Genomic DNA, 17,600 nt, shown 5'->3' on the forward strand with positions numbered 1-17,600 from the left:
CACCATGAACCAGTTTCCAGCCAAATTCTTCCTGAGCATCTTCCTAGAAGGAAAAAGTACAAATGTAAGCATTTTTAATATTCCATTGCGGGCCACCAATCATAAGCAGTTGTCAAATATGGACAAAGCATATATGCTAATCTAGAGATTTGTAGGTGCTGCTGTGGAGTACACTGGAAAAATAAATCATGAAACTCCATCTTAAAAATACATTAAATTATCATAATGATTTAAAGCTGAATATTTGGCAATAATCTAAACCAAAAAGACTTAACTCACTGGCTTTCAGAAGCCAGGAGCTGGTCTGTTTCATTTAAATTGGGGTTTTGAGGTTAGTTAATAGGATTTTATTATTGACTTACTGTAGAATCTACTTGATTGTATCTTGCAATATCTTTATGCAATGTCCTCAGCATAATCATGGCAACCATGCCAGACAAGAACAGGACAATCACCAAGGAATTCATAATACTGTTGGCAATGAAAAAGAAAACAAAACACAGGTAATCATCACATTATTATACTATACTACACTTTTTTTCTGTAGGTTCACAATATTATAAAGTAAAATTATACAGTATTTGGTTTTCATATAGGTTTGGCAAATATAACAAAACGCCAAATACATAAAAATATCCTCCCATCCTCAGAAAATCGTTTGCCAACTACATTTTATAAAACATGTTATGTTTAAACAGGTTGTAGTGCACATAGTGGGAGCTGACATTTATAAATTCTGTAGTAGACAAAAAGGTTAGAACATAACACAATACACCATACATTTCCTACCATCATATCTAGAGCTAGCCATGGACAACAATAAAGGTGTAATTTGTCTTCCCCAGGTAGAATCTAAACGCTTTTTGGTGTACTAGCAAAACCATTAACAGATTTATTTAACCAATCATTGTTAACAGGAGTAGTCCCAGAAGATTGAAGGTTAGCAAATGTGCCATTTACAAGAAAGGCAGTAGGGAGGAGTCTGGCAACTATAGGCCAGTAAGCCTTACTTCAGTAATAGGGAAAGTAATGGAAACCATATTAAAGGATAGGATTGTTGAATATCTAAAGCCACATGGATTTCAAGATCAGAGACAACATGGGTTTACATCAGGGAGATCATGCCAAACTAATCTTGTTTCTTTTTTGGATTGGGTAACTAAAATAATAGATCAGGGTGGTGCAGTAGACATCGCTTACTTAGATTTCAGTAAGGCTTTTGAAACTGTTGCACATAGAAGGCTTATCAATAAACTGCAATCTTTAAGTTTGGATTCCAATATTGTAGAATGGGTAAGGCGGTGGCTGAGTGACAGGCAACAGAGGGTTGTAGTCAATGGAGTATATTCGAAGCATGGGCTTGTCACCAGTGGGGTATCTCAGGGATCTGTACTTGGACCCATTCTCTTTAATATTTGTATTAGTGATATTGCAGAAGGTCTTTATGCTGATGATACCACGATATGTAACAGGGTTGATGCTTCAGGAGGGATAAGCCAAATGGCAAAATGATTTAGGTGAACTAGAAAAATGGTCAGAGCTGTGGCAGCTGACATTTAATATGGATAAAGGCAAGATAATGCATCTTGGACATAAAGACCCAAGAGCAGAGTACAGAATATTTGATAGAGTCCTAACCAACATCTGAGGAAAAGGATTTAGGGGTAATTATTTCTCACGACTTAAAGGTAGGCAGACAATGTAATAGAGCAGCAGGAAATGCTAGCAGAATGCTTGGTTGTATAGAGAGATATTAGCAGTAAAAAGAGGGAAGTACTCATGCCATTGTACAGAACACTGGTGAGACCTCACTTGGAGCACTGTACGCAGTACTGGAGACCGTATCTCCAGAAGGATATTGATACTTTAGAGAGAGTTCAGAGAAGGGCTACTAAAATGGTTCATGGATTGCAGGATAAAACTTACCAGGAAAGGTTAAAGGAACTTAACATGTATAGCTTGGAGGAAAGACGAGACAGGGGCATATGATACAAACATTTAAATACATAAAGGGAATCAACACAGTAAAGGAGGAGACTACATTTAAAAGAAGAAAAACTACCACAACAAGAGGACAGTCTTAAATTAGAGGGGCAAAGGTTTAAAAATAATTTCAGTAAGTATTACTTTACTGAGAGGATAGTGGATGCATGGAATAGCCTTCCAGCTTAAGTGGTAGAGGTTAACACAGTAAAGGAGTTTAAGCATGCGTGGGATAGGCATAAGGCTATCCTAGCTATAAGACAAGGCCATGGACTAATAAAAAGTATTTCGAAAATCGGGTAGACTAGATGAGCCGAATGGTTCTTATCTGCCGTCACATTCTATGATCATACCTGCCCACGTTCACCTATGCAGCTCTTTTGCTAAGCTCTATGCCTGTTTTTGTTTTCTACGTTTTATCAGTTTTAAAAGGATTTAAATTGGAAAGGAAAAAACTGTCGTATTGTCAAAAATAAGTAGCAGCATCTAGCTTGTAAGAAACAAACAAAACCCACACTGTTCTATGTCCGGTTTTTAAAGTTTGCCACAAGTAAGTTTGCATACATGGTTAACTCAGTTTGATATTACATCAAAATGTTACCTCTAAAATTTATAGAATTTGAAATCCTATTTAAGTATGTAGCGATTCAGTATGTAGCTATTGCTTTTATTTACATTTTCACCATGAAGTGGTAATAGTGTCCAGAGTCACCTTCTTACTTTTTTTTTTTTAAACCAGTTTTAATTGGTTTAACACATAAATGGAGGTCCCCTTTTGCTGCTGCAGCTTCCTCTCCTCTGCCTTCCCACAAATGGGCATTAATCTCTATGGGCAACTAGTAACAGGCTGGGATCAATAGCAGACGCTACCACAGCAGCTAAATGACATTCTGATTTTGCGAGCAGGTAGTGAAGAGGAAGCCACACTAGTGCCAGTGGGACTTCAATAAACCATTCAGAAAACATTTGTTTGTTGCCCAAGTGGTCCTTCAAAAGATAAAATGATTTCATAAAAATGCAACAAGCTGACAGACTGTGTCTGCAAACTTACCTAAACCATTGAATGTGTGTATGAGGCATTGATTCTAAGATATAATCCCATCTTGATGCCCATCTAATGTTTTTTTCTTCCTGAAAAAATTAAACAAATCTAGATGTATTGGCAAGAAAAGTTAAGATTAAAACAGGGCTAGGCAAATCCATTACTTCAGGTGGTTGTGACAACACAGAAAACAGGATATCCCCAACAGTCCCCATAGGATATAAGGTAGTGGGGGGGCTGTCTCTTTGTATTTGGTTGCAGAGATGGCTTCATGGTTCTCTTACACATGGCATCTTCACATACAGCACATGGTAGGATGTGACATGAAATCATCATATACTTGGAGTCAAATAAAGTGGTCAAGAGTGCATGGGAACTGTCTCTGCATGAGGTAATGCCAGTGGCTGCTTCAGTCTGTTCTTCCACTAGATGCCAAGGGCAGTCATACAGACACCTATATCCATTTCCCAGCTCCCTCAAACATATGTGTACAAATGTAATCAAATAGTATGTATATTCTCTCATGCACATTAAAGAATATAAACTTGTTTTTCTAACTTACTGTTACAGAGGATTTAAAATACTTTTAACCCCTTCAGGACGGAGTCAATAGTACACATTCTGATCAAAACAAAACAAAAACTGGAATTTGCGCTATATGTCTGTTCAACCGTAATTCACCTCTTTCATATTAAATGCACCCACACTTATTATATATGATTTTGTTCAGGAGAAACAGGGCTTTCATTTCATATCAAATATTTATATATGAAACAATTTATTATGAATAATAAAAAAAAAAATAGTCTGGCAAATTTCAATGTAAAAAAAATGAAATGCAAGCCTTATATGTGACTCTCTCACTTTCCAAAACACCATAAAACCTGTACATGGGGGGTACTGTTTTTCTCGGGAGACTTCACTAAACACAAATATTAGTGTTTTAAAACAGTAAAACACATTACAACAATAATATAATAATGGCAATAATGGCAGTTGGGAGGTATGTAGGAGACATTTAAATGGACCAAGGGGGAGACCCTAGTTTGGTTTACTTCACTTTATTTTGCCCTTGAGAAAGGCGTTTAGACCGCCGAAACGCGCGTTGGGCTACTTCGATGCTGTAAATGTTGACTCTTACTTTATTTTTCTAGTGAACTCTATTGACAGCGTGTTACACGTTACTTGAGCTGGTTTGGCTCTGGTAATCATGTGTTAGGGTGATTGGGCTTTTCAAGGAGTTATTTTATTTGGAGAGATCCAGCTTGTATTTAAGTGCAGACTCCCTTTGAGGTTAGTCCAACTTTATTTTTCTCTCTCATTATATGCCCTCCTCTATCCTTTCAATTTCCATATTTTTGTGTAACCCTGCATGCCCTGCTGCATGATATAGTTTAGTATATATTGTTACATGTATCTCTAGCCACAACTCTGTTATGAGTGATATTGCAATACTGTTTAGGGATTGATACATCTTTTTACATCTATATCTTTGCAGATATCAGGCATGATTTATTTATGAGTTCCTAGGTGCTTTGTTTTTAACTTGTTTTTTTTTTTTCAAATAAAGTTTATTATTATTTTCTTGTTCAAGACGTTGTCTTGGGGTGGCCTGAAGGGGATCAGCCCGTTTGGATACGGAGTGGTCGTACCTTCATTCTCTTCTGTGCTTTATGCAGGGTTATGCCCTTTTGCCACCCCTTTAACCCTTTCTCTTCTGTACTCCCTATTAGGTTGTTTACCTAGGAAGTACTTTTTTTCTATATCACTTTATAGTGTCTTGGAGAGTTACAGGGTCAAATATAGTGCTTGCAAAATATTCTCTGCACTTTCTCCCTGTGTTGTCAGGCATGTCAATCAAATTTTAGTTAATAAAATCACATAATTATGTTAAACGATTATTTAAATATACACATAGAATTTTAATATATATGCATTTATAGGTATTTAAATTCTACGTGTATACTAATGTAATTATATGTATCTCTCTATCTATATAGATATCTATATCTATCTATATCTATATACATATATATACACACACACACACACACACATATATATATATATATATACATATACACATACATATATATATACACACACACATTATATATATATATATATATATATATATATATATATATATGCGGTTATTTGTATTTTATATATAGATATATATATATAGAATATCATAAGTGTATTTTGTTACACACACATAATATATATATATATTAATAACAAAATACAGTTAGAGTGAAATTACATATGAATATATAATTTATATTAAATTTTGTTTCAATATTTTATTTACTTATTGTAATTATACGTATATATCTTATATAAATATATATGTAATGTCATTTTAAGTGTATTTTAATATTAATATATATACTAATATTAAAATACACTTTGTATGACGTTACACATATAATATATATATATATATATATATATATATATATATATATATATAATACTTTTAATTTAAATTTAAACATGTCTAATTGTTGTTTTTTTTTTTTTTTTTTTACACTACCTACCAGCAGGGGGACTGATATTTTAGACAGTCCCCCTGCTGGCAGATCCACAGCCAACTATAGGGGGCCATGTGATCGCTCTTTGAGAGCGATCACATGGCCCCCGGGGGCCTCATTTGCCGGGGGAGGGCTGCCTGGGCTGTCAGGCAGCCCTCCAGAAGAGGATCGCGGCAGAGGTGAGTAGATCTCACCTCGTGGAGGCTTAAGCTGTTACGGTGTTCTATGCCGCCGCAACGGCTTTAAAGCCAGGACGGCATAGAACGCCGTAACGGCGTTAAGGGGTTAACCCCGTTACTAAGAAGCACTTTGTTCGAAAAAAATATAAACATTTGAAACAAATGATGCATAGCTAGCACGTAACATAATAAAACGGTAATTTTGTAAACATATTTACTGTTCAGACAAACTTAAATTGTTATTCCAACAAAAAAATTAAATGTACAGCTTACTGAAAATGGCCATATAATATAAAAAGAATGTATGCATTTGAGCATTATTTCTGCATACAGTAAATGCAGTTAAATGCTAAGGTGACACCAACAGTAAAATGGTAGAGCCCAAACATTCCTCCCATCCCTTACTGTAGGAATGGTATTACTCATTAAAACTTTCTTTACCGTTTGGAACGAGAGTATAACATTTTCACTTGCAGGGATTAGTGGCTTCAGGCTGGTAATCAGCCCTATACTATAAATTAGAGTAGCTAAAGCTTTAGGAACTAATTTTCATTCTGCAAAGTGCATGAAAGCTAAAACTTTGTACTCTATTTTGGGCTCGAAAGGGTTAAATACTCACCCGGAAAGAGACAGAGTATGTAAATGGAATGGTTATTTCACCAGCAGCTTTATTTTTTATTTCCATAGGTGCCCCAGAGCAGTCTGGCTTGTTAATGTCCGTATGCCTGAAGCTAAGGCAAATAACAGAAAATATTAAACAGAATTTATATAATTGGCTTTTATACAGCGTTAACATTCCACAGCACTGTAAAATTATAGAAAAGTGATATTTTGAAAATGAAGAAATCCCTGCTCAAATGAGCAAACAATCAATGAGGATCTGAGGTGGGCGGATATAAAATGTTAGAATGTTAGAGATCTTGCCCAAGTATACTTACTGGTAAGGTGGTATGAACCGGATTAGAATTTGGCTTTCCTAATTCTAAGGAAGTGACGTTAAAATACAATATATGAAAATCTGCTAGGGTTTCTGGGTAATTCTAATGTCAATGAAAACAATTGAATTCCCTAAATAGGAAAAATATTTTTTTTTTTTTTTTGCAAATAAGCCAAGTCTAAGAATTGGACAATTATAACTGAAGAGTTAGGGGACACTAAGAACCAAAGTAATTTCATCGTAATGAAGTGATTTTGAAGCAGAGATACTGTCCCTGCAGCCTTGCAAAGAAAACAGTGCTGGTTATGAGAAACCGCACTGTTTACATGTAGCAGTTTCCATTCCTATTAGTGGCTGTCATTCACACTGCAATTAGGGGGCTTTGGACACAAATAGGTTCAATTACTAAATTTTGTAATTTGACATCTGGCATACAGTGCAAAGTATTCCAAAGCCAGAGACTGTATGCGTCCAATACTTCCATCACTGATGAGATTCAGCCATGATATTTACAGAGCTGCATACAGCATTTTCTGAGCAATGTGCACACATAGCTAATCAGTTAGCATGGGACCACTAGAATTGCCTCCAGTTGAGAAGGGCAAACCCAAGATTAAACATGGAACTTCCCATTGTCAACAAGTATCTAGTTCTGAAGGCAATACATGGGCAGGCAGTCAAACAGTGTTAAAGCCCAGTAGGAGATAACAGCAAGGACCATCATGACATGCTTAATTAAGTGGTTACATTTTTGCATTTGAGTGAAATGTAACGGCATTTTAAAATTAAGAAATACACTACTGGGACTGGTAAATATAAAACATCAAGAAGTATATACGTTACCTTCTAGGTTGCAGCTTTGCGGCCACCAATCGTGACCCTTGGCCCTCATTCTCTACTACATGGTAATAGATTGTTATGTCCACATGATTGAAGACATAAAATGTATCCCTCTCATTAAATTCAGCCTGTGGACAGAAAACCAGTAACAATCTGTACAGGAATATATAGGTAAAATACACTGTCTATAGATTAGCTTCATTTTAACACTTATGAATTTTATATTTATATTGAGTTGATACACAACAGAATTTTGTAAAAGAAAATAACTATGTTTTTTTGTGTTTTTAAAGAGCACGACAGACACCATAACAATTTGATGGAGATTAAGTTGTGATGGTGTCAGAAGCACCCTGGCGCTACCATACTTTTAGGGGTTAAACCACAAATTATTGAACCCTAAGTTGGCTCTCCAGCATAGTTTCTCCATGTAACCATCCACATCTGCTTTATCCAATTTTGAACCAGGGAGCATGCCCCTATGTATTTTTTTCCCCAACAACTTTATTATCAGCATGTTAGAATTAATTCAGTCTGGAAGGTCTGCAATTGTGAAAGGGTTTCCTACGTGGGTTTTAACTCCTTAAGGACCAAACTTCTGGAATAAAAGGGAATCATGACATGTCACACATGTCATGTGTCCTTAAGGGGTTAAAGACCTGTCTTATATTAGCTGTATCTTCTCCTGTGGCCTTAACCCTATCTAAGAGAGAATTAATTTATTTCTTGACTATGGCGATATCAATCTGAAATAGATTGTGATTATATTTTAAATGGTGTTTAATGCTCTTTTTGCTCAGAGTGTCATACTCTGTCAGAAGATCTCTCCAGTAGCTTTGTGTACTTTGACATATTTTAGTCAGGTCTGTCATGCTTTCATTTGATGCAGGGGTACAGGTTTAAGACTACAGGTTTTTTCTTTTAAAAAAAACAAACCCTCAGTGGTTTCCTCTCTGGCAGGAGTTTCCAGCTGCAGAGATGGAAGAATTGCAGCTATATGTATAGAAAATACCTATACTTTAATTGTTTTTGTATTGTTCTTGAAGCAAATAAATATGCACTCACTGGAAAACTCTTTCCAGGTGTATCAACACTTGCAAGAGGTAGCACAATAAAGAGTGAAAGCAGAGAGAAACAAGTATATCTTCTAACATACAGTTACTGGCAATGTCTCCTTTACAAAGCATAGACTGTGTCTACACAAACCTAAAGATGAAACTGTTACAAACATGATTTGTGCAAGGCAAGTTGACTTCTAACAATTACATGATGTCAATCATGTGATATCAACATGCACTGCACACAATGAGTAATGCCAAGAGGTTAGGATGATTCATGCACTAACCATATTTCTTTGTTCTTTAAATTTTTATTTAATTTTTACGACTGCATGTTTGAAAGGGCCAAACTTGCTGCCAAAAAAGAGGCAGTCACCTGCAAAAACTATCTAAATGGTTTAAGCAGAGAAGGAGGGAGCTCAAATGGAGCCTCCAGCTCACTCTTTTAAACTAAAGGCAAAGTATGGTTGTCTTGTCTCAAAGGTGCAGGTAATGACCGTTAAAAAAGCGTTTGAATTTTACGGAGAGCGGCTCATAAGGAGCCCTATGACCTCCTCTTTTTATAATAGAGATATGGAGGAGTCCTCATTTTTATTTTAAAGAAATAAATGTGGTGTTTCTATTTTTGTTTAAGTGCTGATTTAAGCTTTTTTTTAAAAAAAAATAAATTTTTTTTAAAGCTTTCATATTAATTGACCATGTGAGCAGGATCAGAATCTGCCGTTGTCTCCCATTATCTGTTGCTTCAGAATGCTGTTCTAATATAGTGCAGTAGAGCTCTATATTTTCACATATATGTTTCTACTGGGGATCTCTCAGCTCTTTGTGAGATATTTAAGAAAAGAAAAGATAGGATATATGAGTATAAGAGGAACTGCTAACTGTTCAGGGTTCTGGATCACTAATCCAGAAAGAGCAAAGTTGTCTGCCTTTAAAATAAATAAATGATGCAAATGTGACAGTGAGAAAGTAAAACAAGTCACTCGGTAATTATGCAGCACAGATAATTAACACATTTCACACAGACTTACATTTATCACACAAGCATCTTTAGGTTGACCACTTTCTGTAATGTAGCAACCAATAGGAAAACCAGGATTGCAAAACTTCTGGCCATCTTCCACATCATAACACCAAGTAACCGGCATGTTATCAACAATCCTAAAGAAAATAAAGAATACCTGTTATTAGAAGGAAGTTGATACTGTAAAAACATTAAACTTCAAATACGTATTAAAGGTACATTATAGTCACCAGAACAACTACAGCTTATTGCATTTGTTCTAATGAGAATTATCATTGCCTTCAAGCTTTTTGCAGTAAACAGTGTTTTCAGAGAAAATGCAGTGTTTACATTACAGTCTAGGAATACCTCCACTGGTCACTCCTCAGATGTCTACTAGAGGTGCTGCCTTGGTCATTGCTGCACAGTGTGCAGCAGTGCCATTCAGTGTCTCCAATCTTTGCACAGAGACACAAAACTTTCCTTATAAAGATGATTTGATTCAATTAATCTATATGAGGAGATGCTAGTTGGCCAGGGCTGTGTTTGGCTTGTGATGACCAAGATCTGCCCCTGATCTGCCTCCTTGACAAGCTCAGCCAATCCAATGTGAAAGAATTATGATTGGCTCAGAACACTTCTGATACGGTCAGCCAAGTAGGCAGATCAGGTGCAGGGCCAGCAGTAAAAGACTGCAAATCAAGGTAAGATCTTGCTATATTTAGGAGGGCAAGGGGGGCTAGACGGTGGTTTTAACACTATAGTGTCAGGATTATGCTTGCGTAACTGACCCTTTAGTGTTTAATATCCATATCTTGTTGTATCCTTTTTCCTTGTTTGTGAAGGGAAATGATCTATTCTCTTAACTTTTTGGATCATTATTTTGTCTTCCATATTTCAAATATGCAGTCAAACGTGACAGTCAACAAACCCCAGCCAGTTTGGGTATTTCAAGTGTTCCAGCTCAAGCACACCTCGTGCAACTAACAAAGCCCCTGATTAGTTGCATCATGTGAGCTTGAGACAACATATGTGTGCTGTTGTGAGAGATTCTATTTAGGGGGTTAAATAATCGAGACTGCAGAAGTCATAAGTTGCATTTTCAGTTGAATTTGTGGAAACCATTTGAATCATTCGTCGTTCTATAGTGCCATGAAAACAGCTTTGTTTTCCTTGCACTTGTTTCCCTTTAAACGCCGTTCGTGGGCAGATGACAAATTATCCCTTCCACTTCCTGTCCAGCCTCATACACATAAAATAAAAAAGCTGGGACAGCACAGAGGTTTAAACCCTCTAAAACTGTATCATCAGTTCTTCTGAACACAGAAGGCTACAGAAGACAATGGCTAAAAAGTTTCTGGTACTTATCTCCCCGCCATCCCACTTAAGTAGCAAAAAGGTACACTAAAGTGTTGAAAACAGGCGCCCACTAGAGGGCTGGTGCCTACACTGCCTGATGGGATATCCAGCTCTGTCTGTGCAAAATGTTTGTTTCGGACAGTTCGTGCCAAGGTCATTAGATATAAATGAGGCCAAATCAAGAGGATGGGTTTAGTGGAATCTATAACAACTGCTTAAAGACAATCAGGGAAGGATCAAAATGCCAGTAGTGACGAGAGACAACTGAAATGTAAAAGGATAAATGACTTGTAGAAAATCATGACTTTAAATGAACATTCCCATGGATCCCCAACCAAGAAGTCAAAGTGGTGGACTACTTATAATGGAGGTGCATCAGGGCACTATTGGCAGCATTACCCCTACAGGAAGCTGTGGTGGTTATGGTTCTTGGAGTGTTTCTTTAACCCCTTAACGACCAGTGAGTGTTCTGGACCGTCATCAGAAAATTCCCTTTGAGGACCGGTGACGGTCCTGAACAGTCATAACTGTATTATCTACTTACCCAATCGCGGTCGTTCCCCCTGCGGCAATCGCATTGCTCCCCAGTGTGGGGAGACTGCCTGCAGCCCAGGCAGGCAGTCTCCCCTCGGTGAATTAGGACCCCGCGGCCATGTAATCGCTCTAAAATAGGTGTCCAAGCATCTGCCTGCAAGGGGACTGCCTGTGCTGACAATAAATGTCTCTATAAAACATACGAAAACTGACACGATGGGCAGATGGATTATTCTTATATGCACAATAGAAGTTAAACTATATACAATAGCCAATATCTATTCCCCGAATACTTCTCAGATCCAGTTTCATAATACATTTTTTGCGCAATTAGATAAAATTAAGCAAGGCTGAACTATAGTTATGGGCGATTTTAATTTGGTAACGGACCCCAATTTAGATAGGTCTGAAAAGAGTAAAGCTCCTTCGAGGAATGTTATTAACCAAGCTAAAAAATCCCGCAATATAATCCAAATTGAAGCCCTCTTCGACTGTTGGAGGATATTCCATCCTACAAAGAAAGATTTCACAAGTTTTAGTAAGACTCACTGTTCGTATTCAAGAATAGATTTTATTTTTTGGGGACCGCAGTCTGTTAGAAAGTGTGAAATCTACTAATATAATTACGGTTACTTGGTCTGATCACAACATGGTGAAAATACAACTGAAGAATAATTGTATAAAGCAGAGACCAGATTGAAAATGAAATGACAAGATATTAATTTCTAAATGCAATAGGGAACAGATTGCAAAGGCGATAGATATGTACTGGCTGGATAATGATAATAATGAAGTTTCTTCTACTATAAAATGGTGTGCATTTAAAAGTGTTATAAGGGGGCACCTAATTAGCTTAGAAGCCCAGGCCAAGAAAAAAAGGCAGGAATCACTGTCAAGTCTATATATATATATATATATAATAAAAAAAAAAAAAAAAAATATTGCTGCACCCACAAGAGCTCTATCGAATCAACTTAGGTCTATAGAAAATAAAATAAATGAAATTTTGATATCTAAAATAAATAGAAATTTACAGTATATGAAAATGAATTATTATTACAGGGGGAATAAGGCAGATAAACTCCTCACTAATAAAGTTAAAAATCAACAAAAAAAAACTAATTAATTACAAAAATAAAACATGGAACTAAAACAATACTGGATCCTAACAAAATTGGAGCGGTATTTAGAGATTATTATTATAAATTATATAATTTACCGGTTACATCATCTCAAAAATATATAAATAATTATTTCTTGAATATCCACCTCCCTAGGCTAAATGTTTCCCAATTAGATCAATTGAATACAGATTTCTCTCTCCAAGATGTTATTGAATCTATTGATGCTATGAAAAAAAATAAAGCGCCGGGCCCAGATGGGTTCTCAGACTCCTTTTTTAAAATATATAAGGACAGGGTGGCTCAGAGACTGGTAGATTGCTATAATTTAGCAATGAATATAGGCAAACTACCAAAAGAAATGTTGTCAGCTAACATTCTCCCTATTTTAAAAAACAATAAAAATCCAGAAGAAATAACGAATTATCGGCCAAGAGCCCTATTAAATAATGACTATAAAATGTATGCCTCAATTATTGCTAAAAGAATTAAGAATATAATCTCCTCTTTGATTGCAGAGGAGCAGGTGGGTTTCATACCAGGAAGGATGTCCTCTAATCATATTAGGAAGATTCTAAATATATTTACAAAGTTCATGTGAGTAAAACTCCATTCTTAACAACGGCCTTAGACGGAGAAAAGGCATTTGATAGGGTTAGCTGGAATTTCACACAGTGAACTTTAAAAGCTTTTGGGGGCGTGGCCGGATCGCCGAGCTGGCTGGTCGCATGCGAGACTAGCTCCTGCAGCCTAAATCCAGAAACAACTATATTTATACAAATTTTGGCACAAAGCCTGCCAGCAACGGTGGTCCTCGCCGGACAGAGAGCCCTGGATCCGGGGTGAGGATAGCCCAACAGGCTACAGTCCCCTGGAGGAGGAATCCTACCCGACGTTCCCAAGGCCTATTCCGGAGGCGAGCGGGGCGGACGGCCGCTGCCCTGCCGCTTACCGTTCGGGGCTTAGAGTCGGACCCACGGGTATACCGGCCCCGTTTCCCCCCCCCTCTGGACCGGGGGGGGTGATCCCGGTCTACACCCTCGAGACCCGCTCGTCGACAAGCACAACAGACGAAGCAGCAGGACCGCTAAGACCCACGCTCCAGGCAGTGTCACCAAAATGGCGGAGGCCTTGCGGGATGGTGTTGAGACCGGAGCCCTCACAAGCTGCTTATCCATGGCAGCAGTACGCAGAGCGGACTGCACACATCGCAGAAACTAGCTATAATCAATATGGCGGAGACTACACTCGAGCCAGCGGACCCAACACAAGAGAACGATATCCTAGCACGGCTGGACGCCACATTTAAAGGGACTCTCCAGGCAGCCCCCGTTTACTTACCTGGTTCCAGCGCCGGGAGCCTTGTGAAGCCGAGCCCCCTATTTCGTCAAAATGACGAAATAGGCGGGCGCGAGCAGGGAGCAATCAGACGCTTCCATTTGGAAGCATCATGGCTCCCTTGTGCGCATGCGCGGCTTCGCCGCACATGCGCACAGACTTCAGCAGGCGGCATTCATGCCGCCCTCTGAAGTCCTCAGCGCACTACCGCGCATGCGCGCGGTGTGAGCGGCCGCGAGCTGAGCTGACTGACAGTTCAGCTCGCGGTCTTTGCCCGCCCCCCTCCTCTGCTGACAGGCTGGAGAGAGAAGGCGCGCACACAGTGCCGGCCACTGGAGGTATTCCTAATAATTTAATGTAAACACTGTATTTTCTCTGAAAATACAGTGTTTACATTAGATTGCCTGCAGGGAGCTATAGATCTCACCTGAACAAATACATTAAGCTGTAGTTGTTCAGGTGACTATAGTGTCCCTTTAAAGCGTTTTGGAAAAATAGCAGACCAACTGAGCACAAGTAAAGCTCGAGCTTCAGACCCACCTGAGATGCCACCATACCGCTCCCGCCCAGAACGCACACCCAGTCAGGCCAGACGCGCCAAAAAATATGGCAGAGGAGAAGACGCTCTCTCCTGCAGGCAGGGGCACATGTGACGGCGCCCGACAGCGAATACCACACGGCACAAAGTACAACAAGCCGCACTCAAGCATGTAAGAACAGAGCAACTAGCCATGAGAGCTGGGAAGAGCCTGCACTCATACCCGTGAGGGAACCACATTACACCTGCAAATATACCTGGGAACAGGACGGTCCGCCCACACCTCAGCAAGCAGACAGCGGAGTACATGAAGCACGCAGCCCTGGTGGTCGGAACTGGTGAGTCCACGAACGGATTACAAAGCCCGGGAACAACCCTTAAAGGCATAGGCAGAGGAGGACTCTGAGACGTGTGGCAAGGGGAACGGACAACACAGCCCCCGGTAGTAGCAGACTATCGCTCCCCTTGGTCCAGGACTTACACTACACCATGCTTATTGAGCCGCACATGTACCGCACCGAATTAACCCCCTGCCTCCTCAAGCAGCTCAACCGTGCAGATCCCTACATAACTCTCAGCTCCTGCCGTCGGAGAGACTGGGGCAGCCGAAGAGGAAGGTGTACCTGAAACAAATAAAGCTCACAACGTAATCTATTACTGCTATTTGTTTCTCACAAGCGTTGACTTAGCTTTTTTGTTTAAAAAGAGAGTTAGTGAGTTCTATTTAGGCATTCAGTGCAAATTGTCCTGTATCCAGATAGCGCAAAAATACTTGTGTATGCTTAACATTGGGTCTAGCTACCTAGCGGTGACAAGCCTTTACACATACCCTAGACAAGTTAATTAAACCTGTGTCTATGCTGGGGGCTCAAAAAAGTATGCATTGTACTGTGATGTCAGGATATTGCTAGATCATCTAATCTGAGCTAGAATCATACAACACTTAAACGCCTATCGTTTTGTCAAAACGTGAGTTTCTTAATTAATAAACATGCGCTTGTAATTCTATAAACACTATACATGACCTTAACTACATCTATTGTCTCACGTAATATACCCAGATACAAGCTATTAGTAATAGACCGGAACACTCATGTTAATATAAAATTGTGCAAGTACTACCATGTAACCCACTGTTATAACTGTCCTTGAAAAGTATGTGGAATGCCGTTGGGGTACCACATACATACGCGTTGTTATACCTTTATGCACAACAAAAATAAAGAATTAAAAAAAAAAAAAAAAAAAGAAGCTTTTGGGTTTTCAGGTCAGATTCTCCCGGCAATTATGGCCTTATACTCCTCACCATTGAGTAGGATTGTTGGGGGGGGGGGGGGGGGATTAAGTCTAAGTGGTTCAAGTTATCGAATGGCACCCGTCAGGATTGCCCTCTATCCCCACTACTTTATATTTTAATAGCCGAACCCTTGGAATATGAAATACGAAAAAACTCTGAAATAACAGGTTTTAAAAAGAGAGGTAAAGATTTCAAGATAAGCCAATATGCTGGTGACACATTATTAACTTTAACCAACCCCGTCCAGTCAGTACCAGTTGCATGCAAGTAATTGAAAGTTATAGCCGTTTGTCAAATTACAAACTTAATGTCCAAAAACCGACAGTATTATCTTTCTATATGCAAGAAGATGATGCCTTCAAATGGGAAAAAAAGGGATAAATATAGTGAGAGATCCAGAGAATATAATGAAGGTCAATGTAATCCCTCTGATTAGAGAATGCATACATTCTCTAAAACAGTGGAATTCTCTACAGATATCTTGGTGGGGCAGGGTCAATTTTATTAAGGCTTATATTTTTCCTATATTTATTTATTGAGGATGATTCCGCTACAGATACAACCTCAACGGCTCAAACTCAAATAAAATATTCAGAGACTATATTTGTCTTGATAAGAAGCCCAGGATAGGGCAGGATCTCCTATATTTGAAGCACAAACAAGGAAGTATTGGTTTTCCAAATATCTTCTTAGATCATCAAGTGGCCCAGTTGATGCATAGCCTACCCTTAATTAAACAGGATAGAATTCCACAAAATTGGTTCGAAATAGAGGGGGGAAGATATTACAGATCCATATAATATTGTCGGATTATTGTGGCCTACAAGAAATAATATCGGAAATAGAAATACAAGGTGATTAACCGATAATCTGATAACTAGACCTCTTGTAAAGTTTTGGACCTATTTTAAAAACCAATTACAATTAAGGAATAAAATACTACCCGTTTTGTCTTTCAAAAGCCTGGAGATATGGATGGAAAATTTAGACACGACAGAATGGACTGGGCATGGGATTAAAAAATTAGCAGATATATTAGAGGACGGGAGGATTATTTCCTTCTCCGAGTTACGGAGAGTTTTCGGCATTTCAGCTACAAAGACTTAATTTTATTAGGATAAAAAGTTTTCTGCAAAGTTCTCTAGGTAGCATAACGAAGTCATTTTCAATTTCTAAATTAAATGACTTAATTGACTCAGAGAAAAATATAAAAATATTAACCAGATGCGTTGAGATTATGAAAAGTGTAAAAGGAATTGTTCAGCCCCTAGCCAAAATTAAATGGGAAAGAGATTTATCAATACAAATCGATATAAAGGAATGGAGTAGGGCTCTTCAAACAAACAGTGTACTCCACGGTGCATTGTTTAAATATTAGGGAAGCTCACTATAAGCTTTTAAATAGATGGTACATGACACCAAATAAGATTCAGAAATTTTCAGAGGAAGAGATTTCTATATGCTGGAGAAGTGGAAATGAGGGAGCGAATGAATTACATATATGGTGGGACTGTGCACCGATTAGGGAAGCTTGGGATCAAGTTCTGGTCCAAATAAATAATCTTTTGGGTATCACGCACATCTGGACTCCAGATATTTTGCTTTTACATTTAAATTTACCGCAATTAACTAAAGAAAAGAAATGTTTGCTGATCCATGCTTTGATGGTTTTCAAGATGTCCATTGCAAAAAACTGGAGAAAGACATCAATTGACTCATGGCAGCATATCAAGGAAATTATTATAACTTAATGTAAAATGGAAAGGGGTATAGCCTCCAATTTAAGCATTAATATACGTCAATATGAGATCTGGGATAATTGGATAAAGGTCCT

At 38.3% G+C, this 17,600-nt stretch overlaps 1 protein-coding gene across 1 annotated transcript in view; it reads right to left on the reverse strand.

The window, feature by feature from the left end:
• TM9SF2 (transmembrane 9 superfamily member 2) overlaps positions 1-17,600 on the reverse strand; it is a 56,598-nt gene that overhangs the window by 13,762 nt on the left and 25,236 nt on the right. Inside the window, exons 5-10 of the mRNA XM_063425410.1 lie at positions 9,608-9,737; positions 7,522-7,646; positions 6,361-6,472; positions 3,035-3,114; positions 363-471; positions 1-43 (exon numbers count right to left, since the gene is read on the reverse strand). The exon at positions 1-43 is cut by the window's left edge and continues 90 nt beyond it. Of these exons, the coding sequence (XP_063281480.1) occupies positions 1-43; positions 363-471; positions 3,035-3,114; positions 6,361-6,472; positions 7,522-7,646; positions 9,608-9,737 (599 nt within the window). The remainder of the gene's footprint in view (positions 44-362; positions 472-3,034; positions 3,115-6,360; positions 6,473-7,521; positions 7,647-9,607; positions 9,738-17,600) is intronic.

This window comes from Pelobates fuscus, chromosome 1, assembly GCF_036172605.1.
Source record: "Pelobates fuscus isolate aPelFus1 chromosome 1, aPelFus1.pri, whole genome shotgun sequence".
In the NCBI taxonomy this organism is placed as follows: Eukaryota; Metazoa; Chordata; class Amphibia; order Anura; family Pelobatidae; genus Pelobates; species Pelobates fuscus.